This window comes from Telopea speciosissima, chromosome 7 (assembly GCF_018873765.1).
Source record: "Telopea speciosissima isolate NSW1024214 ecotype Mountain lineage chromosome 7, Tspe_v1, whole genome shotgun sequence".
NCBI lineage: Eukaryota > Viridiplantae > Streptophyta > Magnoliopsida > Proteales > Proteaceae > Telopea > Telopea speciosissima.
This window is the reverse complement of record NC_057922.1, coordinates 15907826-15932605: the sequence shown is the minus strand read 5'-3', so window position 1 is coordinate 15932605 and position 24780 is coordinate 15907826. Positions and strand designations below refer to the sequence as shown.

The 24780-nt window shown below is 38.2% G+C and overlaps 2 protein-coding genes across 3 annotated transcripts; one reads left to right on the top strand and one right to left on the bottom strand.

Moving 5' to 3' along the window:
* The first annotated feature begins 672 nt into the window (after positions 1-672).
* Positions 673-12899, top strand: LOC122670061 (F-box protein 7). 2 transcript variants are annotated; one of them, XM_043867013.1, is made up of 11 exons: positions 673-711; positions 1098-1184; positions 1338-1450; positions 5283-5399; positions 5791-5887; positions 6873-6946; positions 11290-11343; positions 11439-11540; positions 11879-11937; positions 12169-12382; positions 12744-12899. In XM_043867013.1, exons 1-11 carry the CDS (start codon positions 702-704, stop codon positions 12801-12803), a joined length of 987 nt encoding a protein of 328 aa, XP_043722948.1. In that variant the 5' UTR covers positions 673-701; the 3' UTR covers positions 12804-12899. The 2 variants fall into 2 exon arrangements, with proteins under 2 accessions (XP_043722948.1, XP_043722949.1); XM_043867014.1 differs by lacking the exons at positions 11290-11343; positions 11439-11540.
* A 4867-nt stretch (positions 12900-17766) lies between these two features.
* Positions 17767-23130, bottom strand: LOC122667650 (acetyltransferase At1g77540-like). The gene is made up of 2 exons (XM_043864019.1): positions 22847-23130; positions 17767-17895 (listed from the first exon to the last, which is right to left on the bottom strand). The coding sequence occupies exons 1-2, from the start codon at positions 23090-23092 to the stop codon at positions 17833-17835; spliced, it is 309 nt and encodes a 102-aa protein (XP_043719954.1). The 5' UTR covers positions 23093-23130; the 3' UTR covers positions 17767-17832.
* Positions 23131-24780: the final 1650 nt, after the last annotated feature.

The following is a 24780-nucleotide window of genomic DNA, read 5'->3' as shown; positions in this document are numbered from 1 at the left end:
TTCAGTGTTCAGTTTGACCCTTCCTTCCTCCAATGTTTTTCACTAATCTTTTGGTAACTGATGTACAAGGGTTCTTTAGAACCCCGACTTTTATCCATCACATATATAATTTGAAGTTTCTTATATTTTTAGGGAGGCAAATGCTATTGCCAATACCTTAGCCCGAAAGCCCTTGTCGGTTACATCAACAACTTGACCAAACTCCACTACGTGGCTTAGGGAGTCTCTTGAATCCCCTACCATGTGTAATACACGTTTGAATCAATACACCCCTTATTACCAAACAAAAAAGAGTACAGATATTATCGAACAAATAAAAAAGAAATTTGAATTATGTTATTTTCCCCATGCTACATGCTTGTATGTTGTGACAATTTGTAACTTGTGAGTTATGAAGGTCGATTTCTTGGCAGGAAATAATTTTTTCGTGAAAATTGTAACTTCACCAAGATAAGCTCCAAACTCCCAAAATATCTTCCTCAAATTTAAGAAAAGCTGGGGAAGGCCCCACACATTTTACGGTTGGTGGGCCAGTTTAGAGTCGGTGCACGGTCATCTACTCTGAAATGTCTTCCCCTTTTTATTTTCCTCTTCGTCGTTTTGTCTCTCTCCATGTGGAGTCGACGTTCTCGTCGGAGCTCGAGAACAGAGCTTTTACCTAAATTCTATACGTAGGAACTTTGATCTTCTTCATATTTCTCATGAATTCAGGTATTCCTTCACAACTGGCCAAAAATTCCCTTTTAATTTCAATAGAATTGATGACTTTCCCTGTTCGATATTCCTGTACCGATTCAGCAGTTTCATTCATAAGGATTCGAATTTCTGTCCGAAAGCTTAATTTTCCATGACACGCGTCTCTTATTTCAACGATTAGAATCAATTTCGTCGCTTTTCCCCATGTTGGCTTCTTGCTGTTAGCCTATTACATGAATTATGTTGAGAATTTACACGGATTTCTAGAAAATTCGTGATAGCTGACTTCATTTCACGTAGATAATCGTTTCTGTTTCTGTTATTATCATGTTTTGTTGGGTTTTCAATCCGTGTTTTTTTTTTTTAATCTGTTGTATTGAATTTTTGTCAATCTGTTGCAGACTTTGCCTTGTCAGTTCCACAAGAACTCGAATCGGCTTCTCGTCTGAGAACCGTACAGTTCTTAATTACACAAAGACCTTGGCTTGGTATGTAACATATACTTTTTTGATTTTACATCTTTTATGTACTGGATCAATGTTGTTGAGCAGTTAAATTGAATTTGCTGCACAGTAGTGCTCTTAGTTCTTCTTTGGAAGCGAGCTGTTTAATAATTTATGTCTCCTGGAATTCTGTTTCAGATCTTTATGGAAAGAGAGTTAGACCTGTTGCTCCTTTTGGGAGTGCAAGTAGTAAGCCATTTGTTGATCCGGCACTCATACACCGTTGCTTGCCTGATGAACTGCTATTTGAGGTACCGCGAACACTAACTTTAGCCATTAATGCTATATTTTTCTGATGGAGGCGGCCTTTATTTTTTTTGGTGGAGAAAATCCTAATGCGTTCTTTGGGGTGGATTGCACTATTCTTATTCTGTTGGCGGCGATGCCAAATAAAAATTTCCAACCATCAACTGTTCTTTGTAGGAATTAGGGTATTCAAACGAAACTAAAAAAATAAGGTTTAAATGTTACCACTATCGCAGTATCTCCAAAGGAATTCAGCACTTGAACCTGAGATGTTTGTAGGGAAGACTTGGGTATTCCTCGAACAACAATTGCATAGGACGAACAACCATGGTTCTCTTACTAGGATTCAAAACCATAATTCACTAATAATGGAGAACAATGTGTGGGGAGAAAAACCCTAATTCTCAAAAGCCTCTTTCTATCTCCCCTTAGTTGCTTATTTACTAGTGTTGAGCATAGTTCTAAATCTTGCCAAAATCTCGAGCTCCTCGAGACAAGTTTATATGTGGGACACAAAATATGCACTAACTCGAATATCGACTGAAATTTTGGCGAGATTTCGGTACCGTCTCGCTGAAATTTCGGATAACTGATACATTCCACACTGTAAAAAAGCACCAACTCGAGACAGACTTTGAATTTTCGTAGTAACTTGACAGAGAAGAGGGAAAACCTTGGTTCTTGACTTTTTGGCCATATCATCACTCAATTTTATTGGGATACACTACTGGGGGTTGCCACTTGCCACATCACTACAAAGAGATCGATTGCTGCCTATTGTGGAAGATTTGGCTACAATGCACGTCGTCTCCATCAGACCATGAGTGGACTTGATCCAGCACGTCATAGTTCATATCAATAGGCAAGAGGTATGTGGGCGTACGAGAACCATAGTTGTCAAGGCGCCTAGGCAAACCAAGGCGAGTGAGGGGGTCAAAAACCAAGTCGGCACCAACAAGGCGACACACCGACACCAGAATTTAAGATGTGACAAGGCGTCGCCTAGGAGCCGTTCTCGTTGGATCCCAACTCCACATACTCATAGTATTATCTTGTTGGGAGTTGGGACATGGAAGACTAGTGTAGTAGGGTGTCTATGACTTATGTATTGTTCACTGTAATTGGGTCGGGTGTCTACGTAATATGCATTGTGAACACTTCACTGTATTTTGTAGATTGTAGTAGAAACTTTTAGTCTTTAACTATTTCTTATATAATTATTCAATATTATGTGTCTTCATCCATTATTGCATAATTTAATTGTTTTACTTGCCAATTATGTGTCATAGCACCCAAACAATGTGTAGAATAGGCAATTTTATATTAAAAGTTTGATGTTTACTGCCAACCAAGGATGCGAATCCAAAACACCAAATTGGGTGTTTTTTTAATAAATTTGAAGATTAAAACATGTTTATTAAGCCAAAAACAAGCTGCCCTTAAAGTTTCAGAGCCAATTGTGGCCATTTGCCCACCGAAACATCATTATCGAAACAAAGAAGAAGAAAAAAACATAAACTCACCGTAAGATCTCGGTGTTTCGAATCTTGGTGTTGAGACCCAGTTTCCTTACAGCATTCTACAAGACGAGTGATGGGATCCTGTTAGATGATCCAACTAGGGTTGCCTTATGCGAGTCTAACCCTATTTTAGTGAATACAATTGTTTATTTAAAAGTGTAACTTTTAATTAGTAAACAAACTATTTCAGAAGTGCACCCTTAGATGCATACAACTTAAAACCCCTTCAAGTGATAGAAACAATTACATTTCAGTCTTTCCACTTAACAAAATTGCACGACGGGCTTATGGCATGGATTGAATCTTCGTCAAAAACCCTAATCCATTGGCACAACTTATACAGAGAATGTCGACTATAGATTGGACATAGAACTTTTACAGAACACTTTCAAATATAATCATTAAATAATAATATTTTAAATGCATTTGTAATCTATTAACAAAATTGCCACCAAGCTCCGAATTTGGTCTAATCATAATCGGATAACTTTCTCAAGCTATCCATCCTACTTGAGAAGTTGATTCCACGTCGAGCATCTCTTGCATTCAAATATGAACATTGTGAATCCAATGTACCGATATATGGGTAGGGTAGGAATCAACCTTTGGTACATCAAAACGCACAAAGTCCATTTGCAAAGGTAAGGACCTCTCAGAATGGGGACCAAAATAACTATCGAAGAGTCTTTTTGCGTATAGAACTGACAAAAGCCCATGCAACTATGCAAGACTATTAAGATGATCTAGTTCGCTACACATACAATTTAGATACTTGCATTTATATTTTGGATTTACATTTCGAAAATATACAATGTAACCATGGTTTTAAGAGTTTCGGCCGAGACGTATCAGTTTCAACACTAACCGAAACGAAACCAAGGGTCAATACTGGTTTGGTACATGGTCAAACCATATATAAATAAAATTCACTGGTTTTGATTGAAACCTGCCATATTTCAACAGGTTTCGATTGAGACCTCCTTGTTTCGTAGGGTTTGACACTACTACATTCCCTAACATTGAGTACAGGGGTGGGTCAGGTGCTGGGTCATCTTCCGTCGACAACATGTTCTTGTATCTGGTCCAACCATTTGTGCCGGCTCCACCCAGTTCTAGTCTCAATGAGCAATTCCTTATGTTGGGATACCTTTGGTATGTTGATGATGAGGCTCATAGGTGGGCTATCATGAACTATCATTGTTCAGAACAATGGGGCACAAAATATGTTATAGGATACATATGTGCTGAATTCGGAAGAGTGTCAACGGAATCTGTAGTCATACACAGCTCGTGGATTAGACCCGCCAAGAAACACCATGTGGTTTTGAGTGATGAGTGTTGTATACTTGTATTTCCCAAACCTAATGTATGTTTTGATTATTTTATTTGCATATTTACATTTCCAGTTGCTAAATTATATGTAGTCAGTGTTTATTATAGGGCTAGTGTACAATGACATTCAACGTACACTAGCAAATTTGGGTCCAAACCACAAGTACCATTTGGGTGTTTTTTTTTTGTGAAACTAATTCAGCACACACAAAAACAAAAAAACCATTTTCTGGGCCTCGAAACCTAGGTTTAGATTTTAGCCCACAAAAATTCCAGGTTTCGGTCGAAACCTGCGAAGTTTCGGTGTCTGCCAGGGTCAAAACCCTAAACCTGGAACCCTGAATGTAACAATCCTATTAACAGAATGCCCAATTCTGTCATTAGTTGTGAACACTTTAAGTTATAAGTGACATTAGGACAAACAATCGCACATAAAATAATAATGCAAATCATTTTAGTTTAAAAACTTTAAATTGGGTTTGATGGATACATACATCCAACATATTCGACGTTGAAGGGTGAGCATATGATGGAAATCTTTGTGGAAATCATTTTTCAAATTAAGGGACCGCAATTCAATTAGATTCCATCTGTTCATTGACATGTTTGTGGTTCCATAACTGAAGTTCAGCTAGCTGAAAAGTTAGAATTGTGGAGTGTTTGCTTCACTTAAGCTTTATTTGGGATTATTGGTTTTATTTTCACTATTGCTCTTCGATACTGTAAAAGCCATGGCTCGTCTAGGTTCTGCTGACTTGGACAATCCATTTGGCTGATATTTAGTTAAATACTTAAATAATCATTTGTGTGCACAAAATATTCATTTTAGTGGTAGACCTGCTAATCTGCTTCCTTGTTCACTAGCCTAGTTAAAAGTTGTGAAATTTTAAAATGTCGGCAAGCTTGACTCTGTTTTTCATAGGACAATGTTATGTTTATATGCTATTTATTATTATTATTTTTCTGTTATGAATTTCATATCTAGGTTTTTGCGAGAATGAGTCCTTACAGCATGGGGAGGGCAGCATGTGTTTGTCGAAAATGGAGATATACAATTCGTAATCCGGTGTTTTGGCGAAATGCATGCTTAAAGGCTTGGCAGGTAATCTGAATTTGCTTGTACGTCATGAACTTACTTCCATTGGATTTGAATGCAAGAGTTTTTGGATCTTCGGAGTTGAAACTCCAGTGAATCAGGTTGTCTAAATTCTATTCAATATTCAATTATCTTGGGTTTATTTAAAAAATTATATGCAATTTAGAGTTCATGTATGAGAAGTAATTCCAACACTCCTATAGAGTTCAACATCACAAATTTAGGTGGCAGTTTGGTCAGGGGAATTCAGATGGAGGAGATGATGTAGGTAACTCTTGTGATGTGTAGAAAATCTACCTTGTTCAACATAGATTAAGCAACTGGCAGTCCGGACTCCGAAGATCCAGATATCGGTAAATATTTTACAAGCTGAAACTCAGATCTTGTTTGTATGAAGCTCTCCGGACCAGTGGAAAGTTACAAGATTCTACAGTCTAGATATGAAGGTTCTTGGAGGAAGATGTGGATTTTAAGACCAAGGATCCGTACTGATGGTAAGGTTTGAGCCAATGTTTTTCTATGGCCTTCCAGTTTATCTGCACTTATCTTTGTTGCTTTTGATATTCTTATAAATATTTAAGAAGTTTCTGTATATTTCATAAATAACTAGATTTTAATAAATAAATAGATAAAATGACCGATTTTCATGCACGGTCGTGTATATGATACACGGTCAACACTTCAGTCGTCATATAGTCGCACAAGAATCGAGTATTCCTATCCGACGGCTAAAGTGTTGACTGTGTTCATACATGGTTGTGTATTAAACCTTTCACCATAAATGAATACTAGAAAAACAAAAGAATACAACAGAAAGAACTTTCAGTAAGGTTCCTATTATGCATTTGGAGGCAAATCGAAATAATCAACTGTTTTGCATTGGCTATGCTTGGTATTCTATGAGTTTGGCTGTAGAAGGATGCTTTACGTGTGAGCAGATATCAACATTTGAGTCTGTTACTCTATTTTATCGATCATCCACACATATCTTGACTTGGAACCTGTACTCTATATTCTATCGATTTAGAGATTCCTTATATTCAGGAATTGAATTATATTCTTCGTTGTTTTATTAAGCTGTTTCTAGAATTTATGGGCTGAAATGACAATATATTATGGAATGGGAAAACAGGATTTGAGTTGCTGATCCCAGTTGGGGCAGGGCTTATTAAGTTCTGTGGAGATTTAAGGGTTAGATTTTTGCAATAGCTAATGTGCATCTTCCTTGTGTTTTCTTGTGATTTTTCATAGTCTCGTTTGAAATAAATTTTAAGAATGGCTTGTTCACTTGGTTATTTTATTTTATCATTTTAGTGTTTCATCCTCCATTTGTCTATGTTTTCTTCATCCCATTCAAGCAAATTTACATCCCATATTTCTTATTCATTAGCTTTTCTCATTTGTTTCATTTATCTTCAGTTTTACGGTTTGTTAGGAGTGTCTACAAACTTATTTCTCCTTTTCCCTTGCCATTTGAAGGCCTTTATGTGAGCAGGAATACATACATTCGTGCAGGAATTGCAGAGTGGAAGGTTACTAATCCTGTTCATGTGGTATGCTGCATTTTAATTCCTCGTGTACATTCTTTTAATAACAAGACTTCAGTATTAGTTGGGTTGATTGCATATCATGAAAATTCGCGGTGTCTCAATTGTTTGTAATGAGTCAATGATAGCATAAACATAGCATTCTCCCAATTCTTCTTATTTCTGTGTTCAAGATGATAAGACTCTATTAAAAGCTCTGAACTGTACATGGACAAAATGTATTTTGGGGTAAAAAGTTCTTTTTAGGGAAAGGCTCTCTGAGCTTAGGGCGTACCTCCTCACATTGAATTATTTTATTAATTTTTGGAAGAGAGAAATAATGATCAAAGAATTAGTGTGAGAGGATTTATAGTACCCTGCTTGCTCAGAGAACCATCTCCCTTCTTTTTATTAGTAAGATACTAAGGTAATGAGGTTTCTTTAGGATTCAACTCTCATGCTACCAACACTTTAGGTAACTAAGGTACACCTCTATAATAATGTTATAAATCCTTCTCTTTTTCTTTCTAACATCAAAGAATAAAGGGAGAATCTTATATTTTTTTTAATGAAGAACATGATCAAAAAGACATGCTAGGGATGTGCTGTGCAACGATGATTGATATATTCCCCATTCTACATAAAGAACATCACATCCCGACCACGTTAAATTCTACTTAAATAGAAGATCAAGAGAAAAGGAGGCTCAACACCCAATCAATCTCCCTTTCAAATGGGACACTTTTTCCTTAAATAGTTTCTCTCCTTCAAGATAATCAACACAGTCAAGAATGCAGCAAATTCCAAAATATCCAAGGTCTTCTAGAGAATGCTCCCAGCTGCCATCATTCAATAGGTATTGTGATGGTGTGAGAGGCAACCTGCAACACTTTTGAACCTCATGAAGAATGGTGCAATAATAAATTGGAGAGTGATCCTGAGGATCTTCTCCTGGAAGCACATGTTGGGGATCATGAGCTTTCTATAGATCAGATCACTAGCCAGTTACCTCCATCCCTTCTTAATTTATCATCTCCACAGTCAACATTTTTTTATTTAAAAAGGCGAATAGGGAATGCCGTTTAATAGCTCCTCTAATCAGTGTGAGGACTAGCTATGCTTTACAAGACCCATAAAGAAAGAGCTATATAAAAGGGTAAGGAAAAAAGAAGGAAGTGAAACCCTTTCTATAAAGAATTACCTAAAGAGAAAAATAAAAAGAATTTCTACTTTTGATATCTGAAGAGCTTATCTCATCAATTGCTTCATATCTAGTTGCCCAAGAATCAGAAATCCTTGGTTCTAGAAGGGTGGCCCCACATGCTGGCTTTGAAGGTATTCTACAGTGCTCTGCACTTTCTTTTAATCCTAATACTTCAGGTTATAGCTGTTTGAAGGAGATAAGGTAAAGCTATGACAATCAAGACCCCAAGTTTGGACGGCGGACATGATGTCCAATAACTTTTCTGGAAGTATCTAATTTACGCCTGCACCCAAAACAAAGGTTGCCAGTACTTCATTTGCAAAATACCAATGAAGTAGAAGATGATGAACAGATTCTGCACCTCTTTGATCTAGAAGGCAAGCATTTGGAAATCAATGCCCTCTTGTGACCAGGTGTTTGGCTTTGAAAATACTACACCAAAAGGCTGTCCAGATGAAAAAACTGTTTTATGTCATAGTCATTTACTTCAAACTGCTATCTTGGATTTAGACATTAGAAAGCATCATACTGGAACTGAACTTTGAGATACCTTTATTTATCAAACTACCAGCATCTTTTATCTTTACTCTCCCTGTAAATGTCACATGTTCAAGGTAGCTAACACATTTTCCAGGTTAGAAAACTTCCAATCATTAAGGTGTTTCTAATGCGTGGGCTGCCAATCCACAAATTCCATATTAGAATACACCTGGTTGATATCTAAGTACTCTTTGTTCATGGCCCTCTTCAAAGAATTGCTTTGAGCACAATAAATGCTTCCAAAAAAGGTTCTAGTACCCAGGCCCACTTCCACGCTTGTCTCTTTATAGTTGCATGATCATATTTGGAGGCTTTCTTTCATCCTTTTAGTTGTATGCCATCCAGAGGATACTGCAAAATCTTTAAAGTTTGCGATCCTTTTATACATTGTTGATGGAGTTGAGTCCATCTCATGAGAAACTCATAAAGGATTTAACTTCTCAGTCACTCAATTATTGCAAAATCTAGGGACTGACCCCATCATTTATCATGGAGCTTCCCAACCACAAGATATTTTTGCACCTAAGTTGAGTTGGGGGAATTTAGATTGCTGTGGCCTTTAAGTGGCTATGAGCAAAGGGTAAAATCTCAGTAGCCCAAGAAATTCTTCTATGGATGAGACATGGTGTTTGAATTGATGAGTGTTGGGGACTCTTGCTCTGCAAGCTTATATGACATGGATATGGTTATTCGTTCAAAACTATTATTTAGTGAGTAGTATTAAAAATTGATACGTGTAATCAATTACATTATACAATATAAATAAATAGAAATGATTTTGTGTTTGCCTCCATCAATTTTTCTGTCAGAGAAGATGGAATTCATGTAGTGTGCTTGATGTTCAGTATATCAAACAACCAAGGATAAAGAAGAAAAGGAAACGTACAAGTGTGATGTAGGTTGGACCACTCGAACCAGCAAGGCAGCTGAACCGCAGCTGGACCGAGGTGGTCCATTTAGCCTAACAACCAGCTGGCTGGGCAGGGCTGACTAGCTAGCTCGCATGGGCTAGTAGTAGCTTATTAGCTTTAATTCCATTCCTAGTAGAAGTAGGAGAAGTTATTTAATATTTGTTTTTAGCCAAGTTGTAAGGTCTCCTCTTCATAGTAGGAGTTTTATATTTCAGTTTTCATTGTTTGATTAGGAGTTTATTTTGTGTCTATATAAACGATGTAAGGCTTAAGGCCAGGATACGATTTTATTATTGAATTAAAGTGGAGTTGCCTTTTGGCCAAGAGCTGTGGGAAGCAGATCGGGTGAGAGACCCTAACCTGAGATAGGTTGTTCCTTCTTCCCCTTCTCTGTTTTACTGCCCTATATATACTGATCTGAGTTTTGTTTGATTGTTCAAAGTGCTAGTTGGTAATTGTTCTCTGATTTCAATAGAGTTGATTGTTCTTCATCCTTATCATATTCCAATCCTCAGGTAAGATCAAATCAGTGCTATAATTCTGATTTATTAATCTGCGATTCTCTGTTCTGAAGTCAATTTCAGGATTTGGTGTTTTGTTCCCTGAATCTGATTGGTTTGTCAGATTGGCCTCAAATTCTGGCACATCAAGGTCTACCATAGAGCACCACTCAACCAGGCTTTGGGGGTTTTCTGACTATTGATATTGCTACAACTTAAAAATATCCTAGACCTGTTACTTTTGAATTTCAGATTTAGTGCAAGTCTAATTACTCCCTATCCAACTACCTGCTTGGTCTCCAATTGGGGAGTTTTTCCGGTCCTATCTAGGCTAATACTCGATGATTTGGGTTCAATCCAACCATTGGATTGAAACTAATTTCAGTTTTACTCTTATCTCTGCTTTGAATTTCTCTAATTACTATAAAACTACCGAACCATTCTCTCTCATCTTCGGAAGGGTGTTAATAATCATTGTGAGGGATTCAATCCTAGAGTTTGACCTTCATCTGAGAAGGTTTACTTTTCTGTTGACTTTTGGATTGACTGAGAGTGATTTGGTTGTGTTCTTCAGATCCTGCTGCGAGATTGGTTCTAAATTCTATAGTTGATCTGGTGTTGCATTAAAGTGTCTCTTGAGAATTGGTGGAATGTCAGAATCTCATGCATGTTTAACACGGACATGCCTCCCTTTTAAGAGAGTCTATGTCACACTAGTTAATTTGTACTGTGCATTCATTTACTACCAAATCTTGATAATCTCTGGAAATATATTATTTCTAAGGGTGGGAAGTAGAAAATTGAAGAGTTATACTCATTAAAACTCAATCAAGATTGTTTAGGACCATATGCAAAATGGTTTCTTGGTTACATGTATTGCTGAGCCCATAGCACATTATTTGGACATGTCCATTCCATTGTGCTTCTGGAGGCACTTGTCTTCCTCCTAGATAAGTTTAAGAATTACTCCCTTCAAAATGTTATAGGCTATGATTTGTGAATAGATCCATATCTGTGTAAATTTCATATACGTTTGTGAGAATATTGTACCAGTCGCTGCAAGTTGCAGGTTTAGTCGCTTAGATTGAAGCTTCAGAATAGGTTCAGTATTTCCCAATAGAAATAAGCAGGGGATGTCTGAAAGTGGGATTTATTCACTATTTTCTCAGTAATGGCAATTCCTTGTAAACTAATATTTTCAATGTTCGATTATAGGTCTGCTATTTTCGATACATCCGGTTTTTCCATTCTGGAAGGTTCCTTTACAAGGTTCTCCCCATAACCTGTTTGCTTTAATTGAGATTCTTAGAAGATCATATGATGATGAGCTAATTGCATTTTTTCCTTTTAATTTATATCATCAGAATTCTTCTCAAAAAGTGAGAGAAGTGGTGAAATGCATGAACTTCCGTGCATCTAAAACCGACTGTGTTTTTAGTGGCCGCTATACATTGTCCGATGACAAGGTTTGAGCTTTATTTCTGCTTTGTAGTAGGCAATCTCTTCCCTAACTATATTTTCTTTTTGGAAGAAATTCCTTTTATTTTTTATTTCTGCATTTAGTTCTATTTATATTTCTGCTCTGTAATTGACAATCTATTTCCCCATTTATATTTTCTCTTTTGGAGGAAATTTCCCTTCTATATTTTATTTACTTAATCTATTGTCAGATGATGAATTCTGACAGGGATTGCATCTTTTAATTGTTAACATCTTATGCCGTTTGGGGGAAAAATCCATTGATTCTTACAGAACTTCAATTGTTCTCTCGTATTTACTGCTCACATTTGCCCTTCATTTGCAGGTTGAAGCTGCTCTCTTGTACCCAGGCTTGCGTCCAACTGTTTTAAGAATCCGCTTAAGGTTTTGACATTTCTCAGCTGGAATTGTTGTATTGTCTTAAGATGTTTTAACCCGACATTTTAGATGCTTTAGATAGGAATGTATATTTCTCTACTTATGATTTACAGGATAAATCATGCTATTGCTTCCTGCTACAATCTAACAGTTTCCGAGCTTGTGGAAATGAAATGCATTCATAAAACTATGCTTTCTTCTGTAATTTAGCACATGAGCTGATTGGCAATTTAACAGGTTGCGAGGAACAATAGCAGGAGCCAACAATCGGATGGATCTCCTTTCACTTGTTACAAGTGGTGTGAATGATAATGAGATTAATAGCCATAATAATGATGATATGCTTGGTGTGGTTGAGGGTTGGCAAGATGATGAGACGCACAACCCTGATGTACCTGCAGTCTCACACAAGAGAGGAATGACCCCATTCGTCTTTGTTCCATTTGAAGAGGTATATTTCTGCTTAACTATATTGCTTAGGTCTTTGTAGACTCATTTATTCAAATCTGAATCCTGAAATACGATCGCTACAATATTACCATTTTTATTTTTGTTGTTTTCCTGTTCAGCATACTTCTATTCGTTTTATCACAGTACTCTGATTTTGATATAATTTTGAGTAAGCTATACCTATATGTGCTCACACATGAAATCTTGTAACTTCAGAATTGGACAAGTAACCAGTGATAAGTTTTCATGATCTGAATTTTAGGACTGTTAAGGAATTTTCTCTTTGCCAAAATTAGTTATAATCATATTGTGGTACTATTGGCTACCTTGTGGAATGATATGTCTGGTCTTGTGTGGTACAGGTGGAGACATCAGTTCTGAATCTTCCTGTTGACAAGATGGATTATTTCGTACCTGGGTGATACTTGAACCCTTGAAATCCTTTTCTGTAAATATGTATCCTCTGGACATCCTTTACTGTGTTGGTCAAAGGATTAACAATTCTGTTTATCGATTTCCTTAAGACATGGAACCCATACATGGACTTCTTGTAGATAGTCTTTTCCCCTTCTGTTTGGGGGGGGGGGGGGGAGGGTTTGGGTTGATGTTGTGATGGTGGTGTAATGGAATTCTGATCTGAATATTTGTTTTTTTCCTGTGTTTCAGGCCAAGCCTTTCATTCATTCTAAAAAGAAATGTAGTAAATTAAACCTAGGTTACGGCCTGGGGAAGTAAAACCTAATACTCTGAGGCAAAATGAAAGAAGGGTCAGTGTGTGAGCGTTTGATGGCCAGTGTATGAGAGAACCCAATTAGCAGTTAAAGTTGGATTGTGTGGCAAAAATTTAAAAATAGCTTACAAGTTACAAGTGCATTTGATGTAGGAACTACACAATCAGACAGTGGTCTGTTGCCCATATTTGAAAAAGAACGCTGTCAGGCTGCTTGCCGTATGCTGGCGCCTCCTTGTGAAACAAGAAACCGGGTAAGGTGTCACTAGAAAGGTATCACCCTTGGCCTGGTAATGAGATCTACAATGGCTATTGATGGTGGAGATCCAAACTGAATCCCGCCTCATGTAGGGTGGTCGGATTCAGGGGTTGGGTTGGGTTGGGTTGTTAGAGAACTATCCTTGTACCCAAAAAGAAAGAAAAAGAAATAACCCTGAATTATTATTCACAGTACTAGGAATCATGTTAATACTAATGTGATACTAATTTTACCCACAAAAAAAAAATTGTGATACTAAGAATCGTTATTGTACTTTAAATTGACCTAATGTGAAGTCAATATCTACTAAAATAAAGGGGGGTGGGGGGAGGAAATTTTTAAATGCATGAAAACCATTTGCATATTTCAGCTACTCATGAACCACTGTGGAACCAAGACGGACTCCAATGAATTCCATGAATTCAGAAAAAGAGGAAACTTCAATTACAATGTGCATGAGAATCAAGGATCATCCTTTAGAGAAGAATACATAACTTAAGAAACCTTTATGACAAAGTTACACAGTTCAATAATATGATTCTAAGATTATTTCATGCATTGGTGACACCTTTTTGACTCCAAGAATTTCAAAAATAGATCTCGGGCTATTATTAGATATGTTATACAGCTATATACAGAGTCGTGCACGATAATTGATCCTTTTTGTTTTGCAAACTCTACAAGATTCTGCAATGGTTAATTCCCTTGTCACTATGTAGCTGGTCTGATTGTTGGGTGACTAGAAAAAAAACTTGAAGTGGATTCCATCTGAACGGGCGGTGAGTGCCAAGCTAAAGTTTTCAAGCGCACATAGAAGTTCATACAATACCTACACGAGAAGCTTCCAGAACCGAGACATGAGGCCTTCCTAATCTGTATGTGATTGTTCTTCACATCACTTAGCCAAGGAGATTAGATTTATAGAAGAGTTCCTCTTCCTCCCTACTTCTCTCTCAAGACCTGATTAGAGAGAGACCAACTGCAACAGCAAGTGAGAGTGACCGAACGTCAAAAGCTAGCTGTAGCGCTGACAAAATTTTTCCATCGGCAACAGCCAATCGGACTCCTCTATTTTCGCCTGCCCCTACTGCTGTGTAAAGGTGTCAATTTGGGACTAGAACCGGAACCGTCCCAGAGCTGTCCCACTAAAATCTGGTACCGGACCGTCTCATTAATAAATGAGACGGTATTGGGATCTAACTTTAGTACCGAATAATAAATGGAACGAGACGGTTCTGGACGGTATTCCCAATGGTACCAGTACCGAAATACCGATTAGGTACTGAAACCATTTGTACTCTTTCAAAGGGTCTATTACTCTATTTCATGTTATTGTATTGAAGGTTTATGGTAGTAGTTTATCCTCACTAATTCTTAGACTTCGTTTTAAGAAACTTGCATGTGATCTTAGGGAGTTTGAAGAAGTAAAACCATGAAATTCATCTTGGATTTGTGCTCTAAGTTGCTTTCTAATAATGGAACCATTAAAGTTCTTCTCTCTTTTTTGTGGGGTTTAGAATCGTTTAGAAACTGGTACCGTCCCGTCTCGTTAATAATCGGGATTGGGACTTAGGTTTGGTCCTGTTTACTAAATGGGACGGTACTGGGATTGACACCTTTGGTACCTGTACCGGTGTGGACCTGTCCTAAATACCGGGAACCGTCCCAATTGACACCCTTACTGCCGTGTGCACCCTACACACAAGTGAAGCAGAATATACCTGCCTGAGTGCCTTGCTCGAGCAGAGATAAGGGGGTACTTTCCGCCGTACTTGTGTGTGGAGGCGCACGGCAGTACCGGGCAGGCGGAAATAGAGGAGTCGAACTCGGCAACAGCTCGATCTGATGCTAACTAACAAATCTTGGTGGATAGAAGAATATGCATGCCACCATTATTTTCATGGCTTGTTCTTTTCAAACTTCATAGTACAAAAAGTTAGAAAAACATTTAACTCCTGAGGGAACTTTGGCCATTGTTGAACCTTAACAACGTACAAGAAGTCAGAAACACAGTTGTCGTTACATTTGATCCCAGAAGCAGCTGCGGCATAATAGTAGAGATTAGGACATTGTTTGTAATGTACCATGTACAAGGATAGTAGCATAATAGTAGTCATTTTCACCATTTTATGGCTTTTAAGAATTAAAAATTATTCATGGTTCAGAACTTGGCGATGCGGAACCTATCGTTGTCTCTGATTACATCTTCTCTTCCTGTAATCCAAATTTAAAACTTTCATCAGTCACCAAGAAAATAGAACAAATGAAGACCTAAGAAATCCAACAAGGGTGAGGAGAACGAAGGTGTTGGGGTTGAGACCTCAAGGGGCGACAAGTCGATAGTTTTCAAGTGCGCAGAAAGTTCATACCTATGGGAGAAGCTTTCCAGAATCCAGACATGCACGAGGCCTTCCTGATACAGAAGGGCAAAATGACCGCCCCACCCACCCACTGCCCAAACACCCTGCCTGGGTAGGGTCTACGTCCTGCCCTTGTGAGGCTGCACGAGGATCCCATACGTCTCTCGTCTTTGAGTGCAGATCAGATCAGGTGATGTCATAAAACTCAAGAAAGACTTCACTAAGCCGCCACAAACAGATCAAACTGATTATGTGTCGTTCACTCACCTCACCATGGTTTGAAGTATTGGTATTGGTTTGCTGATCGCCCAATAAGAATGATACAACAAGTTTGGATCAGCTATCCACATGGGGATGGGTGGGAACAGATCTAAACCCTCCATGGGGGTGTGGGATCCACCTCTTAGGTGTAGGATCCATTACCCATGGAGGGGTCAGATCTGTCCCCACCCGTCTCCATGTGGATAGTTGATCCGGATTCTGATACAACACGGTTTTGAAGGTGAACAATACTATATCAATGAAATAATATGATAAAATAATTAAAAAATCTGTTTTTTAAAGATAAATCAGGGATAAACTTGTCCGATGTAATACGATTGATTCATACTATACCATATTGATATCGTATTGATTCATACGGTAAGGACCTTGGCATCCTGGCTAATCAGCTAATTTTATGCACGACCGTTGACGTATATGATCAGCATTAAGTTGCGTCACATGTGACATGGGCATGCCCTTGTCTTTTTGGTATACCCAAAAATTACACTAATCAGTTGATGTATACGGTCAGGTGAGAATCAAATACCATCACCATTTCCATTGATTGGACAGAATGAATTCGTAGTTTACCGTTTTTGAATTGTTTTCATTTCTTTCACGTAATGCACACGAACCAGGGTCTTTAGAACTGAATGAAATTAAATTCAAAATCCTTTTTTCTGATTTTCTGCTTCAAGACTCTATTGAACAATTTGTTGCCTGCTCATTGCTCTTGGACCCACGGCTCTCTGTTGCATTTAAATGTCAAGAGAAACTAGTTTGCTACTTGTGGGTGATGAGCGTGAACACCACAAGAGAGTTGACCCATTTGATTGCCTGGGAATAAGTGGTTGTTGAGCTATCCCGGCAGAGAGTTGCAGGGGAGGGTGTGGGATGGATCTTTATCCCCTTAATAATTTGCCTACCCCTCAATTTCCTTAATTCCATCTAATAGGGGTGAAAATGATCACCCTCCCCTTTGTCCGAACACACTGCCCGGAGTCGGAGTGGGGTCCACCTCCCTCTATTAGAGGGAATTGAGAAAATTGACGTGCAAGCAAATTGAGGTGATATTTTTCCGTGTGGGGTGGGAAAAGGGAGACTTAACTGGAAAGGAGAGGAAGGGGGAGTCGGAGTCGGAGCCGGAGAAGAAGGGGAGAGGGAATAGGAGTTGGTGACGGAGGCGGAGAAGAGAAGATTGAGAGTGAGGGAGAAATAACAAAAAAAGAAAAAGTAGAAAGTAACAATGTAACATAGGGTGGGCAAATAACTCTGGTTAACCAGGTTGGTTACAAACAGTTTTACACTTTTACCCTTCTTTCATATCAATCGATATTAATAAATAGGGAGAATGTTCTTTGTGCCGCAGCGCAGGCTGCGCCCAGGCACATAGGCCTACCACTCAGGGGGACAGGTGTGCCTGGGCGCAGCCTGCGCTGCGGCACAGAGAACAGCGTCCCTAACAAGTATTATCGAAACATGAGCAAGGAGAGGACTGCCATCCATTAAAAAAAAATAGTATAAATATGTTTTCACCAAGGAGATAAAAAAGGGGGAAAAAAAGGACAATAGAGGAGACGATACAATAGTAGTTCACTGCAATATCTGGTATAAACATTAGGTAATTGTGCTATTTCATGTGAAGGTGATTCAGTTACAATTAAAACAAAAAAGACCCTTCATTAGCCTGCTGAAGGGAACTGCCTGCAAACGCTTCTGGTATTTATTTATTTCTTAAGATATGTAGACACAACAATAACTTTCTTAAGGGTAAGCTTCCAGCTATGATTACAACAGTCTGCAGGTCCATATTCGTTCTGGATAATCGACCAAAAGATTCATAATATATCCTTTGTTTGTACAACAGAATTCAATGAAGGATTCCGAGGAAGAAATGTGTCCTGCCAAAAGAGAAGCATATATAAATTTAACTCACAAGTAACATATTAAGGGAATTCGATATGTAGGGTCAGTCATTCAACAGCTTGTGAATCAAGTATCTTGAGCTGTAGATCCTGAGTGTGTTATGTTGGTGTATTAGGGGGGGATTTGGTGTTCATGTGGAGAAGACTAAAGTAGAAAAGGAAAGAAGATAGAACTTTTACTCAACGAGTAATTTCTTTCTTAGGAAAAACTGCAGTCCATATTGTATTCTGTAAACAATATTTGGTGTTCTTTTGACAAAATGTTTATCCAGATTTCTCAACCAAGGGCACCTATCATAGGGTTGTTACTCTTTTTTATAATCCAAAGACCAATGAGTCAATAAACACTGAGGTCTCCGTCAATCAATACAGATGAATACATGTGCATCTATACACAATTTTGTTCACTATTCTAAACTGGATTTTCGAAATATAATAAAATTGTTACATTGCAGCCTGAAGGGTTCCAGCTGCCAGGTTTTTCTGCCTACACAGCATCATTCTAATCACAGGTTGATTTTCAGCCCAATCTGATGTTAATTATTAAAAAAGAAAAAGAAAAAGGGAAAAAACCACTTCTCTTTGAATAGCAGAAACCATGGAAAAGTTAAGACAACATACATAGTAGGTATAAGGTTGAGATAAGCACCAAATTTGACATGTTATAAATCCAAGGAACCGCCAGCCATCCAATAGTCAGGATACCAAATACAAGTCCACAAGACAGAAATGGACTGGGCAAAAAATTATTTATTTTCTTTTTCCAGTAAAGAAAAAAATGAAGAGAAATTTTTGACAAGGGAGCATTTGGGTAGACGGCAACCCACGGGCCTAAACGGTGGTTAGGCACCTAGATCTGCCATGTGGCAAATCAAGTGGGGCTGAAATTTATGGACAGGTAGATCCCAAGGTCCCCTGCTCAAATGTCACGTTTCTACCCAATTGGCATTAGCCATGTGGCAAAAAAGGCATGGAAAAATCCAGGACTACCAAGAGAGTGCACAAGACTAAAAGGGGTGCATAGAAATACACAGGAGTAGATGGGAAGGTAAATGATTGAATTTGAGGCTGAAACTAGACATGTGGCCTATTCAAACAATTTCTTAGATATCCAACGGTCAGAATCAGCACATCACTCTTCTAGGCAGCAAAAGCTGCAGAACAGCCGTGCCCACCCACCTGCCTTTTGTCCCTTGGGTTGCTGACCATAAAAATTTCACCTTTTGATACTGTAATTCGGAAGTCTAAACGACTTCTTTTTTCCTCTTATGTGCCATTTATTCATTTATTACAATAATCTAATAAATGTTATAGAATCAAGGTTGAAGGGAACTTTAAAGTAATCAATAGCTTGATCTCTTCCTCAGACATCAGTCCTAAGTAAGTATTCCATCTCAGCCAGTTGACTTGGTTCCTACGCTCTTCTAGGAAGTCCTAGTCTGCTTGCAATGTGTACTAAGGGATGAAAATCTAGACCACCACACTAGAAAGACCTAAATTGGCGCATTCTTCAACAAGCCATGGTCTTCTCTTACCTATCACAATGATGGACTGTGCAAGGAGTCGCAAAGTCACAATCATAGGCAGGGGGGCAACTACCCTCCTCCCCCTGATGCAGCGCTGAAGACCTACTCACGCAGGAAGAAGAGTAATGGAGGAGGCCAAACCATGGCCTAACTTGTTACTGATTTACTGTTTTCTATACTTAGTTTATTTTTATGTCTTTTGTTTTTAGCTTAATTCAATTGAACCTAGTTCACAATTGTGGTTCAATTTAAGTTGTCTAATTTAATTCTTTATTTAGCTATTAATTATGGGTCCACATCACTTTAAATCGACATAGGCTGGAGTTAGATTTTTAAAGTGATTGTGCTCTGTAATAAGGAGTCAGTTGGGGATTTCTCAATCCAACTCAAACTCTCTTTTTGGGCTTTATAAAGATTATGCGAGGAAAAGTTTCTTATCATCCACGATTTAAAAAAAAAATAGCCATTGCTGCTGCTGCAACTCTTCTTCTCCAATGAAGAAACTTGTGTGTGATCAAGGGAAAGGATTGGTGTTTAATCAAAATTGACACCTTACAGTGAGAAGCCCGGGTGGATCATTCTTTTGTTTATGTTTGTGTTGCCATTGTTCTACTGGATATATTGATGATCTTCTTCATTCACTGCTATTAACAAGTTCGTTCAGTTCTAAGAATTTTCTGCGACTAGATTCCTTGCTTTTAGAAGATCATATATTAAATGTATTTTGAGATTAAGCGATCCAACCATCAGATCATACTCAATTTTAGATCGAATCTCAGGAACCCTAATTGGGAAATTCCATCCAAAATCCAGGCTGTCTGGTATATTGAAATCCCTGTTTCACCCTTTTCTCCATTAAATCACTAGTTCATGCTTGAATCAATTCTGGATTTCTGAATCAGTTTAAGTACTGATTATATGCCTTTATTCATGATTGAATCCATTAACCTTTCTTGTTTTCTGAACCCTAATTTCATTAGCTAAATTACTGTTTTACCCCAACTCCTAGTACTAGGATTACCTCATTAGCTGCTGATTTAACCACCCGATTGGGTTCACAGTTTCAGCAGTTATTCCTCCACCCAACTAGGCACCCCCCAGCTCTCACCTTCTACTCTTCCATACATATATATGGCTTTGAGCGAGGGTGGGGGGGCTAAATTCCTCAAAACTGGGAGGGGGAATGAGTTTTCGCTTGACACTCTGGCTCAGGCCCCACACCTCAGATTGTGGAGGGAAAGGTTTGTTGTTTCAGAGAAAGGGGAAATGCGAACGAGAAGATAGCCACTTCGATCCTCGATCCTTTCTCACCCCTCTGTTCAGTGGCTAGGTATGCATGTTAAATTGTATGAGTACATTTATACTGCATGATATTATAGGGTTTTCCGTGGTAATTTCATTTGTATCTAATCCTTATAGTGTACCTTACAAGAAGTACAAACCCTTTGACAACTATTCTCTCTACACATTTTAGATGATATCTTTTAATATCATATATACAAGGTATTGATGTCTCCCTCCTCCACCCCTCCCCCCCCCCCCCCCTAAAAAAAAAAAAAAAGAAAGAAAGAAAGATCGATCTTCCTTGATGGCAGTGAATATATTAACGATCATCTTTTACTGAAATCCTGATTGATATAACATGAAACTTTTTAACTTTTATTTTTTACTCAATAAGTCAATATGACACATAACCTAGTGGTAAAATATTAGTGTTTTTTACAGACCCAATATGGAACACCTAAGACCATGGTTGGATCATTTGGAACGCCAGGCTTGAATGGTCTGTACCATCCCCAAGGAACAATTTGCAAACACCCTTGAAACTTGTTGATTGGTGAATATATCATTGGTTCAAACAAACTAATCACTTAGAACTTTGGACCATTAAGCCATGAGGTGTTTAGCCATATATGTCATTTTTTTTTCCTTCAGAAACATTGCTTGTATCGAGATTTATTAAAACTTCTCATCATATAGTCAATTATGTATTGTAAATTTACTTTGGGAAGAGTTCTCAGTCCGAGAGCATGGTCTCTATGTGGGATTAATGGGAGTGTACACAAAAGCTTGAACAGAAGCAGAATTTTCACCTTTCATAAGGAGTAGGCCCCCAAGGTGGTCATTTCGCCCCACCCTGTGTTTGGCATAGGTGCTTCGCTCCCAAACATTTTTCCCATTTATTTTTGTTGCTCATCAATGGTTATGACCTCTACCATCGTCTACCAAAAGATTATTTTCTTTTTTCCTCAGAAACATGCTTGTCAAGAGATTCAAAGTTAAGACCTCTACAGCTCTACCACTGTCCTAAAAGCTTTAATATCTAACCCAGCACCATTTCTTATGTTACAAACAATACCCTTACACTATATATATTATATCTTAAAGTATACACTATGTTATCTCTATGGTCTTTTAGATTGTTGCATTGGATGGGTGGATTGTCATATCGTCGATGGCTGGCCTTTATGATTGTCTAACATTTTTAAAAAAAAAAATCTTGCTGCTGATCTATAACCATCTTTCCGGGTGGTCAAGATGATTTACAATCACCCTTAAGAGTTTTGGTTTGATTGTTGGGCGCAAGCCTGACTCTCCATAGGGCTCATTTATTTCTTTGTTGAGATTCAGGAATAGTAACCGATTCAATAAATTTATGGACTTCCTGAAGGAATTGATTTATCTTATTATTAATCAAAGATTTCTTATATAGCCTAGAACAGCCCTCACAAATTGCAGATTCTAATTTGTTAAGAATTAATCAGATTGAAGCGATAGTGACATCAATCACTGGAATTCTTTTTCCATCGGAAAAGAGATTATGTCAATGATGTTTACTTCAGTATAGGATTCCTTAGTAATATTTACCTAGCTAAAGCAAACAACTCAGTCAAAGGGCATATCAAAACCAGAAGAGGAAAAAGCAACTCTGTACCAAGCCACAAAAGAAGATTCACAAACCAAATAGACAAACCATGGAATCATATGAGCATATGAAGTTAAAACATGCATGCAAAGATAGAAAAAACGTAAATATCACAAAAAAAGGGCTAACTGAAGAGAAATTTGCAAACCCAAGACCTTATACAGATCAACGTAACATAGAACTGATTCACTTCCACGATAACTAACAGCAGGGCCTTCACATAAGGGAAAAGGAGGAGATTTTTTAACTTTCATCTGACAGAGAAAACATAAAATAAATCCAATAATGCTTCACTTTCAGTAAATCCACCACAGTATGATGAAAAAGATTAAAGAGAAAAAAAAAATGAGATTCGTTAAATCCAAAAACCAAGAGATAACCATCAAATTAATGATCAATAACAAAAAGCCTCACCGCACAAATGAATAAAACAGAGAAAAGGGGATCATCCGTTGCGGTTCCATGGAAAACTTACAGAGACATAAGAGCAAGTCGGAATTACGGACATGGAGTTGGCTTTCGCGTGATTGAAGGCTGAAACGCAGAGATGAGAGGCCAGACCTAGTCCTCTTTTGCTAGACGGAACAAAAGTGTGAACGATGTCCATCACTTTCCCACCATTCCTAAGTTCGTATTGTAGGTAAGCCTTCTTGTCCTCTGTCTCAAACTTCTGTTGGCTTTCGTTCCACAAGATCATTGGAGTCACTGATGGCGCTTCCATCTCCCTCTCTCTCTCTCTCTGTGGTACCAACGGAGAAAGAAGATACCACTGAAGATTTTTTGGAGTCACGAAAGGCCTTTTGATAAACCGAATTTTTATCCTCTCAATTACACTGTCCGTACTTGACGTCAAGTAGATTTAATAGAGGGAGTGGATCCCACCTTGGACAGTGTGTTCGGGCAGGGGTAGGATAGTCATTTCTGCCTCCTTTGTTAGATGTACTTGACGTCAAGTACGAGCAGTGTAATTGAGAGGATAAACTGAAGATTGGTTCTTCTTTGAGTTAAGGGGAAAAAGAACAGCATGGTTCCTACGCTAGACACAAAAGTGAACGAATTTACCGTCTCACCCCCTATGAAGACTCAACTGGACTCGACTAGTAGATTTGTACAGTAACCTAACTCCGTCAGCCCCAAGCCCAAGACAAGGAGGGATCAGGATTGTTTTCAGGGAGCCCAGCGCCCAGGGTGCTGCCAGGAGGCATCCGGCATTTGAGCTGTGCCACACATATGGAGACGAGCTAAATTGACAAGGAGAGTCCATCTATATTTTTTGAAAATGTATTATTAACTGTTCTGTGTGAGTTAAAGGAAAGGAAGAAAAAGAAAAAAGAGAAACATGTGTAATCATGAGTGTGTAACTACCTTAAAACTCTTACCCTATTTAGTAATTATATTTTTTCAGATTTAATCTTTATTTTCTTTTCAGATCATCCAAAGGATTGATTGTAACAAGAACAACTCAGCCTCATCCCAACTAAATGAGGATGGCTACATGGATCCTTGTCCTCAAGTTAGTTATATTCAAAGTCTTACATGATATAAGGCCTAAGTTATGCATGTCTTTCCTCACTTCTTACAAAGCTATTTTAGGTTTGCTAGCTCCGGTCTCTTTTAATAGCTTCTCTAATCTAAATCACATCACTCATTTGTACTAGATCATGTAAAGACCTCTGTAGTACATGGCCATGTCTCTTTAGACGACTTTCTTACAACTTATCAAACTACTCCCAAATCAACTCTAATTTGATCAGTCATTTATCCTTCCTAATTTTATCATGCAACGCATACATCTTAGCAAGACAAAGCCCGTAGGCCCATTTGGTGAGATGTGAAGTAAAACGTTTGCATTTTATCTTATGTCACTTGAATGTGTACTGTACAATCTTATTTCACTTAAACTTACCTATTGTTTGCAAGGTGTACAGTTTTGTATCCCCGTGAAAAGAAAAGTAACCTACCAGGAGTAGAACTATTGGCAAGTTTCATGACTTTTGTCTGACAGTGATTAAATCACTCATGACTCAACCACTTTCAGAAAACCAGATTTTATAAGCCAAGGAATGGCATGTTCAATGCTTCGCCATACCCACGAAGCATGCATGCCTTGACTGGTTTAGAATCAATTAATCGGCTGGAAATATGGGTTAATAGGAATAGGATCTTGCCATGCAGCTCAAACAACCACTTTTCTCTTCAAAAGATTCAATGGCTAATAATTATTAGGTAACAGTAGTATAGAAGATTGTGAACATGACAAGTCAAAAGTGAAACTGAAAATGAGATCAATACAGGGTTTTTGGATTATTTTTCCTACCCCTGCTCCTGCTGTGGTACCACTTATACAGCTGACCAATCCAATCCCCGATACCTAAAACCATTGGGGGAAGGGGGGGAGAGGGGGCTGAA